The sequence below is a fragment of the Nilaparvata lugens genome, chromosome 1, assembly GCF_014356525.2.
Source record: "Nilaparvata lugens isolate BPH chromosome 1, ASM1435652v1, whole genome shotgun sequence".
NCBI classification, from domain to species: domain Eukaryota; kingdom Metazoa; phylum Arthropoda; class Insecta; order Hemiptera; family Delphacidae; genus Nilaparvata; species Nilaparvata lugens.
In genome coordinates, this window is record NC_052504.1 from 54,192,426 (window position 1) to 54,212,864 (window position 20,439).

The 20,439-nt window shown below is 33.1% G+C and overlaps 1 protein-coding gene across 1 annotated transcript in view; it reads left to right on the forward strand.

Moving 5' to 3' along the window:
* Nucleotides 1-19,633, forward strand: part of LOC111043407 — a 36,179-nt gene extending 16,546 nt beyond the window's left edge. The window contains exon 14 of the mRNA XM_022328355.2: nucleotides 18,525-19,633. Within this exon, the coding sequence (XP_022184047.1) occupies nucleotides 18,525-18,627 (103 nt within the window). The 3' untranslated portion in view covers nucleotides 18,628-19,633. The remainder of the gene's footprint in view (nucleotides 1-18,524) is intronic.
* Nucleotides 19,634-20,439: the final 806 nt, after the last annotated feature.

The window sequence follows — 20,439 nt, forward strand, 5'->3', positions numbered from 1 at the left end:
AGAACTCCACCCAACCCTGTGAGCGCTCTTAATTTTATTTTCCACTCATCCTCTTTCAAATGTCATTTACTCTCACTTAACATTTTTTGTATTCTGATAGATTAATTTTAGTTTGCGGTATCTCAACTCTACATTGTTTGTACAAGGCTACTGACAAGTAGCTTTCTTGCATGCTCTGTTTTCTGTGCTGTCAAAGATTTATTTAGCTTTATTCATTCATTCTTTGCAATCAATACAGTGTGAATTATCATGATTATTGAATTATCATGATTTAAATTCATGTCAGTAATGATCAGCAACAATTTATTGCGAACACATTTTAGAAATGATATGGGCATAATAAGTTCCACCATAACAAAGCTAACTAGTAGTTCTGTGAACAGTAGACCTCGCGCTCAGTAAGTTACATTGACCTGTTGTTATGTTTTCTCAAAAATTAATAAATTATTTATCAATTTAAAAAGTCTAGAAAAAATCCTAAATAAACATAGAGCTTTCTGTCCTGTCGTACCGTGACGTGTCGTCCCGGAATGTGAGTGTGAGCGCTGTTATCAGGTCTGGCTGCCGTCGATACGCCAATCCAATCAACCCATCAGAGAACATTCTGTGTTGTCGTGTTGGCGAAAAATCGGTGTGTTGAAATTAACAAAATAAACTACCATAATGCTGATTTCCTACAAACTTCATTTTCCACTTTTCATGATTTTAGAAATCAATTTCTTTTCAATAATATTTGTTGCAATTTTAATCATCAGATTGAAAAAGAAAAATGTAAAAAAAATGTTTTCTATCAATAACTTCAAACTCCAAACTAGAATCATGGCCTAAGCTTTTGGAAAGACAAAGTTAGTAGACAACTGTCTACTAACGTTGATGGAAAGATAAATTTTCAAGATGTTCGATGTTTTTGAACGGGTAGTATTATAGTCCACTACACCTTTTCCAACTGTATTTGAGAAAGTATCAATTGTAATTGAGAATAGTCATTTGTATTTGAGAAAACGTCAGATGTAAATGATAATAGTCAATTGTATTTGAGAAGTCATCACTTGTAATTGAGAATAGTGAATTTTATTTGAGAAAGTATCATTTCAAATTGAGAACATACGATTTGAAATTGAGAAGTTGTCAGTTGTAATTGGGAAATGGTTTTAAAAAACCTGTACTTATATCAGTTCCAGTACTTTTTCATAACTGTACTCATATAAAATAATATGATAATATATTTAATATTCCAATAAAACGTTTAGTTGTTGAAAACAAATTTTCAAGCCCCAAAATCCATTGAAGAATTGCCGAATTGTCTGATCAAGAGATTCAATTGATTTATGATAAAGTTCAATTGCGCCGTGAACATAGAGAATTTGATCTTCATCAAATGCAATACCGGTATTTCACAAAATGTTTGGAGACAAAAGTCGAGTTGCCAATACATACATAGAAATTATACTGATTAATCATACTTTGCCACATGAAATACTTTCACCATTGAAAATATTAATTTACCCCTATGCAAAGGCTATGGTAGTAATACGGTATTGGAATACTGTGTATGTAGTACAGTATCCTTTCTTGCTCAAATCAAACCTGTACTGTAGGCTACAGAAGAGCCGCGACATGTCAATTGGAAAATTTTCTCATTTTCAATTGATATCTTCTCATTTACATTTGACGATTTCTCAAATACAATTCACAATTCTCAATTACATGTGATGACTTCCCAAATACAATTGACTATTCTCATCTACATCTGACATTATCTCAATTACAAGTGACTATTCTCAAATACAATTGATACTTTCTCAAATTAACTTGATACTTTCTCAAATAAAATGAGAAAAGGTGTAGTTAGCTGATTTATGATGAATAATTCTATAGTCTGATTTTTACGTTAATATTGATTGGTGTTTGAAGGAAACTCCTCTACCTTTTTTATTATCCTTAAAATGCAATATTTCAAAAAAACCTTATGTATACGTCGACGCGAAATTCAAAAGGGAACATACCTGTCAAATTTCATAAAAATCTATCGCTGCGTTTTTTCGCTGTAAATGCGCAACATATAAACATTTAAACATTAAGAGAAATGCAAAACCGTCGACTTGAATCTTAGACCTCACTTCGCTCGGTCAATAACACTACCTTCTTGGTTGTAATATTACTGGCCTCAGAATCGTGGTACTGCAATCAATTTCGCTTTTTGAAAAAAAAATAATACGGTACTGATACTTTATTTATGAATTTGTGCTTTGTGGGATATCATATCATAGAAATGAAGTTCAGGAGGGGTTTTTCTTACTGGAAACGCCTTGTACCTTGACTCTAGTTCCTATGAAATTCGTTATAGTCTGTTTTGTTGGATGAAAATATAAATTAATAAATAACACTACATGACTATTGAACATTCAATCTGAAAAATAATTCAATCCACAATTATTAGCCATCTTTTCCAAAATCATAATGCAGAGGTATCTAGAGTGGAATTTCTTTAATCAAGCAAGTAATTCAATATTGAGAGAAGGAATAACGAGCAAAAATAGCTGTAATGTAGGTTATGTCCAAGTTCAAATCTAAAGTTTCGATTAAGAAAGTAAACAGTGAATTAAAAATAAAAAATAAAATCGAAATAGATCTAATTCATTTTCTTATTTATTCAATTATAAACTGTTATTAATTCATATGGAATAAAGCTTGATTCCCTAAACGGATACAAGCAAAACACATAATTATTAAAATTAAGCTCAACATCTTGGTAGAATAAAAAATATGTAAATTACACGTGTAACTGACTTATTTACGCCAAACTAATTTAGTTTCAATGTTATCAAGCCATCATCTGCAGTGGTCTTTGGGCTATACTAAATTAGTTTGGCTTGAATTATTTACAAGTGGAACTGACATTATCTCACCTAAATATGGAGAAATAATTCTACAACATATCTACGTCTAGTGTAAATTCTATAACAATAAAATAGAATTGAAAAAATATTGTTACGTTGTATGTGTAAATAATCAAGTATTACAAATTCAAAAAAGTCAATGGAAATCTAAATATCCTACAAATGATAATTGCCCTTACAACTAATATTGAAATAAATTATATCAAAACACTTGATAGTATTTGCTCATGAAGTTGAAACTATACCATCTACAGTAACTTTTAAAAACCTCAAAAATTATATTTTTTTATATATTGGAGGCTCATTCCTATTATTCATGTATTTTTGCAAGGTGTGAATAATTAGAGCCAGTTGCGCGGCGTTTCACATCATGCAAATCTCAATCGCAAACTTCAGAATGCATCTCCGTAACTAAAAAAGCATTCAAACATTTGGTTTTCTTCAAAAACATCCATCCAAGGTTTTGTCAAACACATTCTTTTACAACAAATAAAATAATAATACCTTTATTTTTCAGAATAGCAAATGCAATAATAAAAAATACAGTATAGTGTATATCAATCAATATGAATATACTTGGCTGAATCCATAGCGCCAAGAGCCATTTGCTTTGTTCAAATTTTCTATCGTTTTATCTAATGCACTAGCTACCAAATCTAAACAAGTCCAATTACTGGCAAAAAACATTAGAGCTAATAAGCAATCAATTATTTGTCTACATCTTTGATTCAATTAACATGTTTTCAAATACAAATGGATTCTCTGCACATAGACGACAGCTAACCTTTTTTCGACTCCAAGGGTATGTAAATTCACCCAGTATTACGGCCTCAATGGCTTTCTTCACTTGGAAATGAGCCACGTCACTGAAAAAAATGACCTCATCTTCAGGCAGGTTGTCAATCAGTATATCACATGCATTTTGACGGGCAACAAAATCGCGTTCAGTCAATTCTTGAACAACAGCCAATTTATAGGGATGAAATTGAAGGTCTTCATGGAAAATTCGTCGAACAGTGGAGTCATAAATTGCCATAGCAGCTGCGTGTTTGCGAGCCAAACGCCGGGGAGAACGCACAACTGACTGCCTCACTCTTTCGATATTCTCCGGAGTTCTGATGGTTCATTGAAGTTGATTTCTGGGTTTAGCGACATTTCCACACTCCCGAAATGGGTTGACTCACGACAGAATCGAATTACAGCTAGGAACGAGTCTGTAAGGAGGAATTTCTAATCAAGCGCGGAAGGCACGTTGCGTAGTAAGAACAAGTGATCGACCATTAGAAAAGAAGCTCTCAACTGCGAAGACCCACTGCTCTCTAGACCAGAGCATGATGGCTACTTACATGAGGGAGGATAAATTTGGGAACTTCCTTCTCCAGATGCGCCCCCCCATACCCCTCTACATGACCAATCCACTGCGCGGGATTTTATTGAGCCTTACCTTGACATAATAAAATAATAATCTAATAAACGTCTTATTCCATCGATTGCCGGACCAAACCTAACTTGAATTTAACACGTGCTTATGGCACTTCCTTATCTTACTGGTGAACTCTTATATTGTGTAGTTTTTATTTTTAAAATTATACGATCCTTCCACTGTTGCATTCGATCTGGTTTGTCAAATACCGCTTCAATACTGTTTTATTTAAATTTAACCGGCTATTGACTTTTTTATACAGTAGCAGGGCTACTAGTCCAGTCACCAGGTACTTTTTGCTGGAAAAACTCCAAACACGCTAATTTTTCTGTGCAATAATTCTGAAGTATTGGATACCCTAAATTCAAAAAGTTGACCTTCTAGCCCTGAAGCTTTTTCAGGGTGCCCCAAAAACCACGGATTTTCGGTTCCTTTTCCAGTTCATTGAGATTTCCGCTGAATCGAGCCATCGGACAGAGAAAATCACTCTCAGATAGTAAGATTTCGAATAAATTTAAATAATTCGGAACCCTATCTTCATAGAGTTCTGAGAGTTCATAGAGTGCTGAGTTACTATTTTTCAAAAAATGTTAAATTTATGAACTATATCTTCCGATTTCAACTATTAAAATTCTTGATTCAAAATCCCTCTGGGCGTAATTTCGTGCTCTACAACCTGAGGCTAGGTAGATCGATCAGATAGATTTCCAGGTACACCTGAAAACAATAATTTTACTTTTATTTCGAAAACGTCAACCCCCATCATTAACTTCATTATCCTCTTATTGGGAATTCGCACAATAATGAAGATCTATGAGATCAAGTTCTATGACACTCACCCGTTAGATGACATTTTTTCAGTATTTTCTAGTGGAGGGGCACGCATTGGACACCTCAAGGATCAAAATTTCAAACGCTTATAACTTTTGACTCAATGATCGGATCTCCTCACACTGCAGCTCATTCTGCTCGGCTCATCTAGGCGGTTTGAAATTATGTATCATAAGTCATATTCGGTCAAAAAATGGGAAATTTATCCTCGTCTGTACTTGAACCGATATATTTTTATACACAAAAAATGGATAATTTTTATATTCAAAGCTGCTTATTACAGAAACCCATTATGATAAAAAAATTTACTTGGTCTTAAATTGTAGAACAGAATTATTTTTTTTATTTGTCGTGAATAATCCATGAATAATATATTTGGAAAGTTCGATTCACTCGTTTCAAATAATCATGAGAATGGAGATATTTTTCTCATTTTGACGTTCTCCCTAGTTTTTCGATAAAGAAAAATGGTTTAAGATAGATTTCAGGCAACTGAGCATGTAGAGCATGGAATTCTCCACAATTTGAGACCAATCGCAAGTTCCTATCATGTATCAGTCTAATTTAGATTGAGACTGTTGATTATTAGTAGAATCGTAAAAATTATTTTCCGACTATTGTATTGTTTGCTCTAATAAATAGATAAATAAATAATTAATAGAAAAATTAAATTCGTCATTTTTTTACTCAGCTGTACCTTCTTGTTTGTAATCGTAAGAATAGAATCTTTTATTGGAGTGAAAAGTGGAGAAAATTTTCTATATCCTCGATCACATTTCGGATTTCTCATATCGGTTATTTCACAAAAGAGATTGATCTACGATAACCATGCGTAATCGAAAGATCGTAATTATCCAATATTTCCCTAATTAACAAAGACAACAAAACCTAGCCTAGTAAACAAAGAGAAAAAACTGTATTTCGCGCAGCTGAAGGAAAGATGAATTTTCGCAGGATGTTAGTATGCATAGTGCATAGCCTGGAATCACAAAATACTCATCTCCCCCGCGCTTACTTATCCCCTGGAGCCCCCCCCCTCCCGCAGATTGGAACAGCAATGGTTTTGTAAAACAAGTATATCTTGGTACCAAATCAAGGTATCGAGCTGACGAAACGATTTCATCGTTTCAAGGATAAATAGAACTACAATATTGATGTCATATTAAATTTCATCGTATATCAATAAATCAGGAAGTTATTCTCATACAAAGCCAGAAAATAAGAAACTTTTCACCTCATAATTTCATATTTTGTCGAATAAAAGTTTACGCTTCCGTTTATCGTTTTCACCTGGAAAACTATTCGAGATAGAACGGTCTACCTGGTATCATGTTGTAGAGCACAAAATTATACCAAGAGTGATTTTGAATCATAAATTTAAATTGTGGAAATTGGAAGATATAATTGATTGATTGTAAACGAATTTTCCTCAAAATTTTGGTTTTCCGAAAATTTGTCTCATTTCTGAAAACTTGTAACTCAGCACTCAATGTAGGTAGAGCTCCGAATTATTTCATTTCATTTTAAATTTTATTATCTTGAAAAAAAATGTGATAGGTTCCGACGACTCGACTTGGCGTTAATCTCAAATAACTGGAAAAAGGAACCGAAAATCCGTGGTTTTTGGGCACTCTGTAAAAAGCTCCAGGCTAGAAGGTCAACTTTTTATATTTAAGCTGTCCATTACTTCAGAATATTGCACAGAAAAATTAGCGTGTTCGGAATTAATTTGGATTCACTACTTCGTGACTGGACTATGCCAATCTGATTTTTAATGCTTAGAAAACCTGTCTATCAAGAGCCTATTATTAGAAATCTATTGAAACCGCCTATTTAGGAGCTTACTGTGTTGGTCGGTTACTAGAGGTTGTATGTTTTGACTAGTGTAAACAAGAAACACCTTCCTCGTTCTGGAAGTAAAACAGTACAGAAACGGGTTGAAATTCTCAACGTGACAGAATATATGAAAAATGAAGATGGGTTGAATCGGTCTGACCATTAATAAGAATAAGTACGGTAGTGACATTATTCAACATTTGCTCTCATTTTTGTTGAATGAAATTTTTAAAAAAATAACTAAATTATGGTTCAACTATTGATGTATATATGTAAAGTATGACATATTTTAAATGCTACCATTATAAAAAAGTTTTTGTTTTTTAGACAAACAGCCCCATTTTCCCATTTGAACATAATCAGGCCGAAACACGCTGTAGATATCCTCAAAAAATTAATGAATGAAAACATCTCATCGAAAACGTAATTTTAATAATTATAACGCGAAGAATGGCTGCTCTGTTTGGAGCATATCTGAAAATACATCTTCTCAATCAGCAATAAAACGCCTTATAGTGAGGTCCACGTTATAATGGCAGTGGATAAAGATAGAAGAATAGCGATGCCGAGTCTCTTCATTAATTAATTATATTTCTACACTGTCAAACACATAATTGGCATCGCTGCGGACCTAAAAAAGGATAGTACCACCGGCTTTGTCGAATGATAAGGATAGCAAAACCAAAGTTGATCAAATACTGTCATTATAACGTGGACCTCACTATAGTCCATTGTTGGGTTCCCTATTTTCATATGCAAAATAATTTATCTTTGTGTTCTAAGTTCTTTTAGTGAAATAAAATCTTAGATTCTAAATAAAATTTAAAATGGTAAAAACTCAGACATTTGTCATTGATATGGTACTTACACTTTTAATACAGATTTATCTATTAGTTATCTCATTTACTGTATATACAATAGCACTCCAGGAGAAGCACAACTTCCCGAATCTGCTATGTAAAAATAGAAATATTTAGAAATAAACTTTGAATCACAAATTGAATAATTTTGTTATAATTGAATTAGAATTAATTAAATAATTTATACATGAAAACAGCCTAAAACTATCGTTGGTAAATTTATAAACTTTATGCAGCTTATAACTTATTAAAAACGATAGCTTATCACACTACCATGGAGCCAACCGCTTTCCACACGGTAATGAAATTCAAGAACAACCTAGTTTTTATAAAAGGAAGATAAAATTAGTCAAAATAATAGAATCTAATGATTATTTTTCGTTAGAACTCAGTAATAATTTTTATCAGATTAAAGTAAAAGCTGATTTATCTCCGAATACAATATTATATCAATTGGTCCTGTCATGTCGTGTCGTGACTGCGAGAAATCGATGTGTGTCAAAACGGCCAATAGGCTGATAGTGGGTTTCATTCATTATTCTATTCACACATTTTGAATATAATATTTGAATCTATATTACATAACTAAATTCACTTCAAATCATGCAAGATGAAGGCATGATTATTATTTTTAGGTCTACTGCTTCTTTTTAAAATTTGAATCGTCCAAACTTTTCAACTGTGAAAATAACTAAGATTATAGAAAATAGAACTTAGAATAAATAATCAAATAGGAAGTGAAATAAAAAATGAATATTATAATTTCTGTAATCAAAGCTCTGAAACACACTCAGCTTGAGGAATATACATGCTTCTCTCACCTCAAATTTAGAAGCCAGCTAATTCATGATTTTTTATACGATTTATTGAAAATTGATTTATATGATTCTGAAATTAAGTGATCTACTATTTAAATACTCAATGTCCTCAAGGCTGAGACAAATAATCATCTTACACACCCACTAAGATCATCTTTTGGATTTTCAAAAACTCATCAAAGAAACATTTTGAATGATCTTTGATTTTTAAGGTTGTAGAACCTTTTTTACTTTCCTTGCCCAATTACAATAGGAAAGGAAAGTATTGCTTTCCAAAAAAAATTAAGGTACCCTAATTTCAAGTTTTCTATACGTTTCAAGGTCCCCTGAGTCCAAAAACATGATTTTTGGGTGTTGGTCTGTGTGTGTGTGTGTGTGTGTGTGTGTGTGTGTGTGTGTGGTGTGTGTGTGTGTGTGTATGTCTGTGAACACGATAACTCCATTCCTAATTAACCGATTGACTTGAAATTTTAAACTTAAGGTCCTTACACCATGAGGATCCGACAATAAGAAATTCAATAAAATTCAATTCAAGATGGCGGAAAAAATGGCGGATAATTACTAAAAAAAAAACATGTTTTCCACGGTTTTCTCGAAAACGGCTTAACGATTTTCTTCAAATTTATACCATGGATAAGCCCTATCAACTGACATGAGTCTCATTTCTGGGAAAATTGCAGGACCTCCGTAATATTCTTGGAAAAATGGCGGATAATCACTAAAAAACCATGTTTTTCACGGTTTTCTCGAAAACGGCTCTAACGATTTTCTTCAAATTTATACCATGCATAGCTATTCATAAGCCCTATCGACTGACATGAGTCTCATTCCTGGGAAAATTGCAGGATCTCCGTAATATTCTTGAGAAAAATGGCTGATAATTACTAAAAACCATGTTTTTCACGATTTTCTCAAAAATGACTTGACCAATTTTTTTCAAATTAATACCCTGTATAGTTATTTATCAGCTCTATTAACTGGCATGAGTCTCCTTTCTGGGGAACTGATGGGGCTCCACCCCATCCTTGAGAAATGGACTTTGTAACCTCCTTCTCGTGCATGAGGTAGGCAGGTAGAGCAGTTCATAAAAAGAACACATTGTCGAGATATTTCATCTGTAGAACAGCTGTTTTGACGACTTTTAAAAAATATCATCGGATTTCACAATTTATAGAAAGGAAAAAGTACTCAGAAAACAATTATACTGGGTGCGGCAGGAAGGGTGGATGTTTTTAGAACAGATAGTATTCTAGTCCCAAGGTGACAGTTTGGTGTGCTGTGAGCAGTATATTTGTTATTGGTCCATACTTTTTTGAAGCCGACAACGGGACCACTGTAACTGTAACCTCAGAACGTTATAGACAGATGTTCACTGAATTCTTCCTTCCTGAATTAAGAAGGAAACGTATTCCTATCCGGAAAGTATGGTTTCAGCAGGACGGGGCGACAGCTCACACAGCAAGAAATTCAATGGAAGCAATTCGGGCTGTTTTTCGTGGTCGCATCATTTCTCGGTTTGGTGACATTGATTGGCCTCCTCGTTCTCCAGACCTGTCCATGTGCGACTACTTCTTGTGGGGTTTCCTGAAGTCACGTGTTTACCAGCATAAACCACGTACACTTCAAGAACTAAAGGGAGCAATTCGTGAGGAAGTCTAACAAATTGGCAGGGCAATTTTAGAAAGAGTACAATCCAACTTCCGAGAGCGGCTTGTAAAGTGCATTGCTGAAAACGGGCGTCACCTGTCAGATATTGTTTTCAAACATTAATTTTCTAAAATTGTAAAATAATGTGAATATTGTTCTGTAAATAAATGTTTTTTTATGCATAGGTAACGACATATTACTTTTTGAAAACCGTTCATCCTTTCTGCCGCACCTTGTATATACACATATACAGTAGTCTAATCGTAGTGTCAAATATGTTGCTGCCAATCTTCATTATGTTATTCCCCTAAATTATTCTCCTTTAAGAATGGGGCTTACAGTTCAATGAGCAAGGAAAGTTGTGTGAGTCCAATAATTGTTGTCTTTCATGTAGATGGCACTGAGATTAAAGCCCCGCACACAAATCGATTTTTGCTCGTACGATATTTTGCCGTCCTTATGAATTCTATCAGATTAAATGGAACTTGACAAACATAATCTGTTTGAAATCGTCTGTTAATCAAATTGAATTTATAAGGACGGCAAAATACCTACCGTACGAACAAAAATGTATGTGTATGTGCGGGGCTTAATTGAGTCTCCTTCTTCTTAGGGTGCCTGTCCGTTTTGAACTTTGGCGATCATTCTTGGCAATTTTATTCTCTTTCTCATCATTTCTTGGAAATAGTTCGTATCTCAAGTACAATTTACTGTATTTTTTAAAACACAGTTTTTTTATTTTAGTTTCAATGCAACATCGTAAAATAATAATGTACTGACTGAAATGGCACCAGCTGAAAAACCTATGGCTTGTATTCTAATGAGTTTAAAAGATTCATAGGAATTTTTAAATCCGTAATCATCAAAGTACTCTCTCAAAATAAATAATCTTCATACCAATGGAACGAGAAAATTCCAAAGTTTTTTTTTACAATTAATACCTTGGCCCCTATCAGACTAGGCAGCCAGTACGCGCAACCAGGTGACACAGTCAGCCGGTAGGCAGTCGCTCACTCTATCACCGGGAATTGTTTTAACCAGTGTGGTCGTCGGGTTCGGCATCCAACCAGCAGCCAAAGTGTGGCTGCCAGGATGGTTACCCTAGTTTATACGTATCGTAGTTTGTATAAAATAAATTGAGTCTTGACACTCCATTCGAAGAAATTACAGAGTTGCCAAATCATGTGAAATTGCAAGTTTCTCAAGTTTCCAATCTAACGTCAGAATTGGATGTAGAATATCATCCTCGATATCCCAGCAGTGCTAAAAAATTTCAGGGTTGAAGGATTAAAAGAAAATTCAACTTTTTTGATGCGATTGGAAACATCGCGAAAATGTGTTTTTCACTTCTCTCGGAATCATGGGGCGTCCTAATGCATAAGAATTTTATATCAAAATAACGGATGCTTGGCGTCCTAGCTGTATAGTCAAATAGGGGATCAAGGTATTTACGAGTGTTGTGGAAAAACTTTGGAATTTTCTATCTATATTGATATAATAATTATTAATTTCGGAGTACTTTGATAATTATGAATTTGTAAAATCCAATGAATATTTTATAGTAACCCTGTATTTCAAATAGAATCCTATTCATGTACAATATCCTCCCCAATCTGATTACCAGTTACTCAAGTTTTGTTAGGTATTATATATTTTTTTTATGTAGCAAATTCCTACATTTATTCATCAATACTGTTTCTCACACGGGTATTACACGCGAAACGAGTTGAATCCCACCTCTCCACTTGACCCAACCACCTGATTCGTTGATCCTTTATAACTCGAACTATGGTCATTTCCTCAGGTCTTCCAATCCTAAACCCTTGTCATACTGGGCCATAAATTTTCCGCAGTACTATTCTTTCAAAGACGTGAAGTTTGTTTTTATCCTTTTCTGTCATTGTCCATGTCTCCGAGCCATAGGTCTCAACAGGGCGTACTAAGCTGAGGTATAATTATATTTTGGCCTCTCTGCTAATCAGACGCCTCCTGCCTCCTGAATAAGCTTGTATATGCGTAAAATGCTCTATTTTCAGCTTGGATTCTTTCACAGATGGTCTCACTCATTTCATTTCTCTTATTCAGTGTTGCTTCGAGATACTTGAATGATGCTACACCCTCTATTTCATTCCTGTCTAAAAATAGATTCCTAGGAACTCTTCTTCCAGGTCCAGGTGCTGCAGCTACATGCAAGTATTTTACCTGCTTCTTGTTCCATTTTCCTGAAGGTTTCCTTCAGTACTGTGGTGTCTAGCATATCATCCCTGTGGTGTCCCTAGCATATCATATGATGTCTGTACATCATCAGCATAGGCACATAATGGGTCGTATGAATAAAAACTGAGCATGGGCATGGAGCATAAGGTTTTGCTCATGAGCATTAGGTAGAAGCATAAGCTTTTGCTCGTTTTTATATGAATAAACTTCGCCTTATGCTTCTGAACTCTGGAGCAAATGCTCACGTATTTTTAAGATTTTTCATCAGCTGATTCGTCTTACTTAGTTTTTATAGTGAAAGGTTAGAATGTGCTACTCACGTTAGCGCTAAATATGCAAGTGTAAACACCGCTTGTGTTTGGTCGTCTGCTCTGTTCTCTATCTAAAAATTGAGTTTTAGGTTAGTTGAGTTTTGAATTTTGAAATAATAGCGTAAAAAGTGTCATCTCTATAATAATCTTCAGCATAATCTTATAATCTCAATAGCCTTTTTATAATCGTCTACACTCTCATCTTCTTAAATGCCTATTTCCTATTCTGTGATGGCAGGAAAAATAGAAGTAACATGATAACTAGTGTTCTTTCCCATTGGAAGTTCATCCGATAGGTATCTTTTGTATTTATTCTTTGTAGGAATAATGGTGATATATATCATGGTTGAATCTAAAAAAGTTTTATAGTACTCAACTATTGGTTGTGATCGTATCTGGTATAGTTTCCTCTTCCTCACACGAATTGAGCCATTTTACTATGAGCAAAAGGTGAAAAGCTGCTGTAGACTAGACTCACCTTTTTTAAGCATGTGCTTCAAAAGTTAAGCAAATGTTCTAGTTTATTCATACAATTTTGAGCAAATGCTCAAACTATTCTTATGATGAGCATGATCAAAAGGTTTTGCTCACGTTTATTCATAGAAAATGAAGCATATGCTCAATATTTAAGAAGTATTGTATAAGCAAATGCTCAACTTTATTCATATCGCCCATTGAGTTGCTTTGTGGAAGAGGGTGCCCCCATGTCTATCAATATTCCTCAATACACTGTGCAGACCAATATTGAAAAGAGTCGCCGACAAGCGGTTGTTTCACACCGCCATCTAATTGAAATGCCTCACTAACTCTTTTGCCCACCTTTATCATTCAAAGTGATTCCAATCATTCTGACCAACTTTGCCGGTACGCCATTACGGGTCAAAATATTGAACAGAGGTCTTCCTTTAATACTGTCAAATGCTTTTCTGAAGTCAATGAACACTATATGAACATCTATCTTGTGTTCATAAAACTTCTCCAGAATCTGTCTCATGGCAAAAATCTGATCAAATGTCCTTCTATTTTCTCGGAATCCACATTGATATTCTCCAATGATTTTCTCTTAATACCTTCACCTTCGTAGCTTGGATTTAAAAAAAAAACAAATGACCCTCTTATTCAATCATTGTCTCCCAACTATGATTAAATTATTATATGTACATTCATCCATTTAATGATATAAATTATTGGAAGGGTAAAAAATCTATCATTATCTTGCTCAGTATTATTTTAATTCATCGATCTCTCACAACTGCAGCTGTTCAACAGCTGCACTATAATTGTTCGATAGATTTGGCAACAAACATTACTCCTTTGAACTTGAAGCAAATTGAGAATAGTATAATATTTTGATGAGATGTCCAGGAAACATGAAAAATAGAATAATTAATATTTATTTTTGTCTAAATTACATGAATGATTTTTCATGTACAAAAAATCTTTGAAAAAATGAGTTTGATCTCGATTTTGCAACCTTTTATTCATGAGTCGCGTGTGCTACCAATTAAGCTACGGAATCGCTTGGAGAAAGCTCTGATTGGTTGGGATTTTATAGTTACGTAAACTTTGAATCAATTTGTTTCAATTATCAAATAAATATTAATTGATTAATATAAATTAAAATAAGCCAATATCCATCCTTGGTAAACTCAGAATCTTTATGTAAATTGCAAGTGAATCAGTTCATAAGTTTATTAGTCACTAGCACGTAACCCGTGCTCCGCTAGGGTCTAATTAAAAACTTTACAAACTGAAAACTTGACCTACTGAAACCATGAATAGTTTAAAAAAGTCCTATAACCATCCTCGGTAAATCAAGAATCAATGTACAAAATTCCAAGTAATCAGTCTAGTAGTTCATACGTGATGATGCGTCATTCGTGAATTTCCTATCCCATACGTGTGTAAGTCATTTCTTTTCTTAATTATATTATATAGATAGTTATAGATTATAGATAATGCGTCGATCGTGTATCTTCTATCCCGTAGGAGATATTAGCCAATTCCTTTCTTTATTAATAAGATAAAGGCGTATAACCCCCTGTCATAGGCCCGAGTTGAATGAACTTTTTACAATAAAACAGAATATTATAATAATTGGAAATAATTTCATGAAAATCAATTGAAAGAAGAAGGTAATTGGCATTGAAGAATAAAGTAGTGCGCACTTGACGTGACGTGGTCAGTGCATCGCATCCACTCACCTTGCTAGGCACATACTGGCCGCCAACCGGTTCCCGGTTCCGTTTCCCGATTTAGTCTGCTCTTCTACTGCTTTTTTCTACTCTAATTCACCCTATTTTCAACTTGAGTATCAAGCTCAACATGACCTATTCACCATTCTAAGACTCTTATTTCGTCCGTATATAATCGATTGAGTTTTTCGAAGATTTATGTCTATTTCATACATTCACTAATATACAATTATTACACTCCCGGAAAATCACAACATGCTTATGCCCAAAACTGAGCCTTTTCAAATTTATATGAACATTCAAATTCAAGTGACGTATCATGATGGTTGAAAAACTTTCATAAATTTGTCCTCAAACCCTTTTGGAGTTCAAACCCTATCACTGATGTCGATTTGTATTAAATTCACCATAGCTGATGGACATTTTAAAAATGCACTGTGTTATCATATCATACTGCTACTTAGTAAATTCTATACTTCAAAATCCACCAGCAGGCTAAAATCGAACTTGAAAAAAGGTGAAGCTAATGAGTTGCTTTTTGGGGTGAGCAGATGAATGATTCTGATGTAGATTCCACTTTGACGTGATCTGCATAACATTGAAAGCATTCAGGTAGTTGAGGCGTTGAGATTGGATAAAGGCCTGTTTTCTGAATATTATTATTGAGTTGACCTTTGCCAATATATGAATCGACACTACCTGAATTGTTGAAAGCTCTATTGTGATTTATGAAATATCTTGAATTATCCCCAAGCCCATATTCGCATTGCTATTGCTGTTATGCCTGTAATAATGACTTATCTTGCTATTGGGGAAGTTTTATGTATTCCTATTATATATTATGTTCAAACTTGACTGACAAATTTATGTACTTCTTACAAAATGTGAATACTTGTTACACTCTATAAAATACACATAATTTATATTGAATTATTCTGAAAATTAATCTTTTAACTTTATTTTTTTCATTGAATATAACATTTTTCAGCTGTGAATAACAAAATAGTGAGTAGGTTTTTGATTCTGTATTCAAATTTTTTAAATAAGTGCAATATTTCTTAAGTTTTTAGTTTATTGTGATACATTATGTGATTTATTTAAAGAATAAAATCAACCTTCAAAATTAAAAATTTTAAATCATCATTCCTGGACCGAAAATCAAGTGACGAAGCAGTGTGAGATTTTACATAACCTTATCTTTTGGACAACATTAACATTTTATCAAAAATTTTGGAGAGAAATAGTACAGGCTCAGCCTAGTTTTTCCTCCAATGTCATAATTGTATTATGATTATAGTATTTTATACAATAAATGAATGAATGAATGAATATGCATCATTCAAGTTTGTTTAATACATCTCAATATTTAAGTTCAATTGAAATGGTTTCTAAAGGCTTTGCTGTAACTCTGTTTGACATATCACTCTGTCTGTAGTTTTGTATTATAATTTAATAAATCATGAATATGATATCCTTTGAATTGGTTCAATTTGGTACAGAGCAGCACAACCTGTTTTATTCTCCTCGTTTAATATGCTTATTGCCATTTACTAAATAATTTAAAGTCTAATTACAATATTATACAATGAAATATACTGGCCCATTGGAGCTCCGTGTGGCTTGTGAAATTTTATTGTGAATGTCATGCGAAATTTATTTCGATCTCAACACTTGTTTTGAATTGTGACTGCTCAGAATGGAGCTACTTGATTCATCACTAGTATTCTAATTCTCTACTTGTACCGTATCATCTGATATCTGTCCTTCGTTCAAGTGTTGGTGTAATATAGTTTATTTTTAATTGGGCAACCTTCCATCAAAATATGTTTACACTGATTTAGTGTCAGTGAGATGTACAAATGTTGATGAAGCAGAGTGTAGGATGTATTCGGGTGTAGGATGCTGCGTCTGCGCTAGTAAACGTTGTGTCTTGGCCGCTGAGATCGGGTGGGAAGAGGGCATCTAAGAAAGAAACGGAACTGGTTAGATTGTCTTCCTTCCCCCTTTTTTGCTTTGCAGATAGGGTGGCCCTATTGAAGGGCTTGTATCTTCTACCCCCTCCCCCTGCCACCCTTCGGTCGATAGCACCAGTTCCTGGCTTGTTTAGAAAAATGCAAGTGCTCTCAGATCCTGCCCTGGAAGGAGGCGGTCTGGCTGTCCATCATTCAAATGTAATCCTCCTACCGACCCATTGTCAGCGGCATTCAATCAAAACTGTCATGCATACATCAAGCATCAAGCATCAGTCGCCCCTGCCATTCTCACTGGCTGCAGAGCAGAGCAGAGGAGCCCTCCTCTCTCCTCTCTCCTCTCTCCGTCCTGCTAACCTCTTGTCTCTTTGTCTAACGTCTCCTCTCCAACGCCAAGAAGAGACCTCAGTGACAATGTTTTCTCATCACCTTCCCACAAAAGCCTTCATAGTCTCTCATCTATTTATATGTATCTCACTTTTATATCTCTATCTCTATTTCTTCTCAGTGACCACCTCTCTTTAGCTCGCCAAATATATATTATCGGCCTTGACAGTTGCACCCTTATTAGTATTTCCCTCTACACTTATCACTTTATAAGAATTGCTCGTTGTAGAAAATGAATTGAATCTTCTGGTTTTGTAACCAACAAAATGGATTTTTGTGCTGCTTTCAACAAGAAATTTGACAGTATAAGATTGAATTGTTAATCTGGAAGGATTCCTATAAAATCGAATACATTTTAAAATAATATACTAAAATAAATAATAAAATATTAAAATAAATAATATTATAGCTTCATAATCTCTTTTTCAATCTGTGTCAATCTTCGTTAGCTATTCACTTCATGAGATAAAAAATTAAACAAATAATTTGCTGATGAATACCAAGCATTAGTCATAATACAAATAAATTGTTGAAACAAAAGGCTTTCAAGAACTGATTGTATAGTAATTCTCTGCGTAGTAATGCCTGCACTATTGTTGTAGTCATCCACATTCAATAAAAAACTACTTAAAATTTTCTCAATCATCGGGCCCGCCAGGCTCTGACAATTTGTTGAATATGTAGATATTTAAAATTCTTAGGTACTTTATAATGTAGACTACTGATATATTGTATGCTGTAATGAAAATAAATTTTATCTCATCCTTTATGCCACAAAATCGTAGCCATTTTTTTTTTTACATATTTTCATGAAATGATGGTGTTCAATTTATGCAATTATATTAATAATTTTAGCTCTTTAATGTCACATATTGGAGTACTGATTCTATAAAAGAAAAATGTTTAATTCATTAATAATATTCTTACAATGGAAGAAAGTTTTTATCCTTGTTGGTATGGTATTAAAAAAATTCACTCTTGGTATTGTAGTAGTGTTGTACACAATTTTTTCTAATCCCTTCAAAATAAATCACTGGCTATTTTGTGCGTATTTGCAATAATAATTGGATCTCTGATTTATCAATCGCAGTCTTTTCAAGAAATAAATAATTTGTTTTTTTTTTTGCAGATATGATATGTTCAAGTGTCGCCTTGCTGGTGCCTCCAGCCTGGAGTCGAGTTTCTATGCCATTTGCTCATTGATAATCGCCTTGTGGATCTTGCAGAGATAGATTTGGCCTTTAAGCCCAGTTCATAAGAGTTTCAAATTCTAAATTCAAGGGAATCAAAAGAATTGAGGGACACTTTTATATCATCATACCAGTCTAAATAGTGTCATTATATATATTATAGATTTAAGCGCACGCACTTATAGGATATAGTGAATTGGAAGTTTCAATTAATGAGGTTGATGGTTTGTGCAGTGAGTATGGTTATTTTCACATAGATAAGATATTTTAATTCGTGATTCATCTATTACTAATGAATTTCCATTTATGAATTCATATAGAAGTTATTATAGTAGAGATCTCAAATTGAATTTTTGATATATGAAGATTCGTTCAATCTTAATTTTTTGGATAAAATTCTTCATTTATTTATCGAAGAAACAAGGGGGTTGTCTCTAATATTTAGCAATTTCTGTGACAAGTTGACTTGAGCAAAGATAGGTAAGCATTCTCTTGCCTGAGAAGAACCCTTAAATATGACCTGACTTCTACTTACATAAAGTATAAGTTATTTTAGATTCACTGTGTTTAGAATTTAAGAAAAGAAATTGAATTTTATTGTTGGCGTTGATTTGATGAATCAAATTAGAACATTGATAGTGCAATAATTGTTGACAAATTCGAAAATATATCTCTTGAACTACGTTGAGAGTGATAGACACAACTATCATTGAATCCCTAGTTCTATAATTTAGATTGAATATAATTTTTTAATGTTGAATAACTTGAATTAGAAATCTTCCGATTCCTCAAGTAAACTTTTAAACTTTTTATTGTCAATTACCAACTGTTATTCATAGTAAATGAATAAAACCAAATTTTTCAAGCGGAAATTCTAAGTTTTAATTGTTAAAATTAAAGCAAAGTTACAATGGTTAGATACCTTTCTCCCCCAATATTGAGAATACCTACTCGAATATACAGCATGTTAGGAGAATCTCTTCACCAACAGGAGACTTACGATGGATAAATAAATATAACAGCTGTTATATATAGCTATGGTGAATGTGATATTTTCAAGCTCAAAATTTAAGTGTTTTTATTCTTTATTTTGTGAATTTATAGTTTGTTTCATGTTTTTAAGAAACTTTTATTATTAATCCATCCAAATTTAAAATTGTTTGTTTTATTCTAATTTATATTTTAGATTGTGATTTGGTGTAGAAATTTGAATGGACATAACCTATAATATTTGGACAATTTAAAACTAAATTAGGAAATTGAAGAAGTTTTAGGCAATAGCCTGTTTTTTCTTTTCCGATTCTTGTATTTTTTTTGCTAACCTTATAAATAAATAAATAAATGCTTTAATAAAACAATATACAAATCTTAAAGCACCCTTTATTTTTAAAAAAAAACTTTAAAATAGATTAACAACTAGTTTCGGTGATTACACCATCGTCAGGGTATAAAATAAAATGAAATTCAATAAATGTTTACTAATTGATATAAAATGAACATATGCTTAATTTCATATGATTATTTTATTTCTGGTTGAAGTTATTAAATTAACATTTTAAATTTATAGTTTTAAATTAATGTTTTAAAAAAATTTAAATTTTATTTATTCACTTTTAATTTTATCAATAATAGGATTATTCAAGTCGAATTGAATTATATTTATTAAATTATTCCTTTTAAATTTTGCAGCTTTATAGATATAAAATTCTTCTTTTACATTCAATTTATTACTTTCATTACCAATGCTTAATATTTTCATATTAGAATTTATATTGATATAATTATGATTATTTTCAATTAAATGCTCAGCAAACGCTGATTTTTGAGTAGTAGTTTCTTATTTTAAAGCCTGAA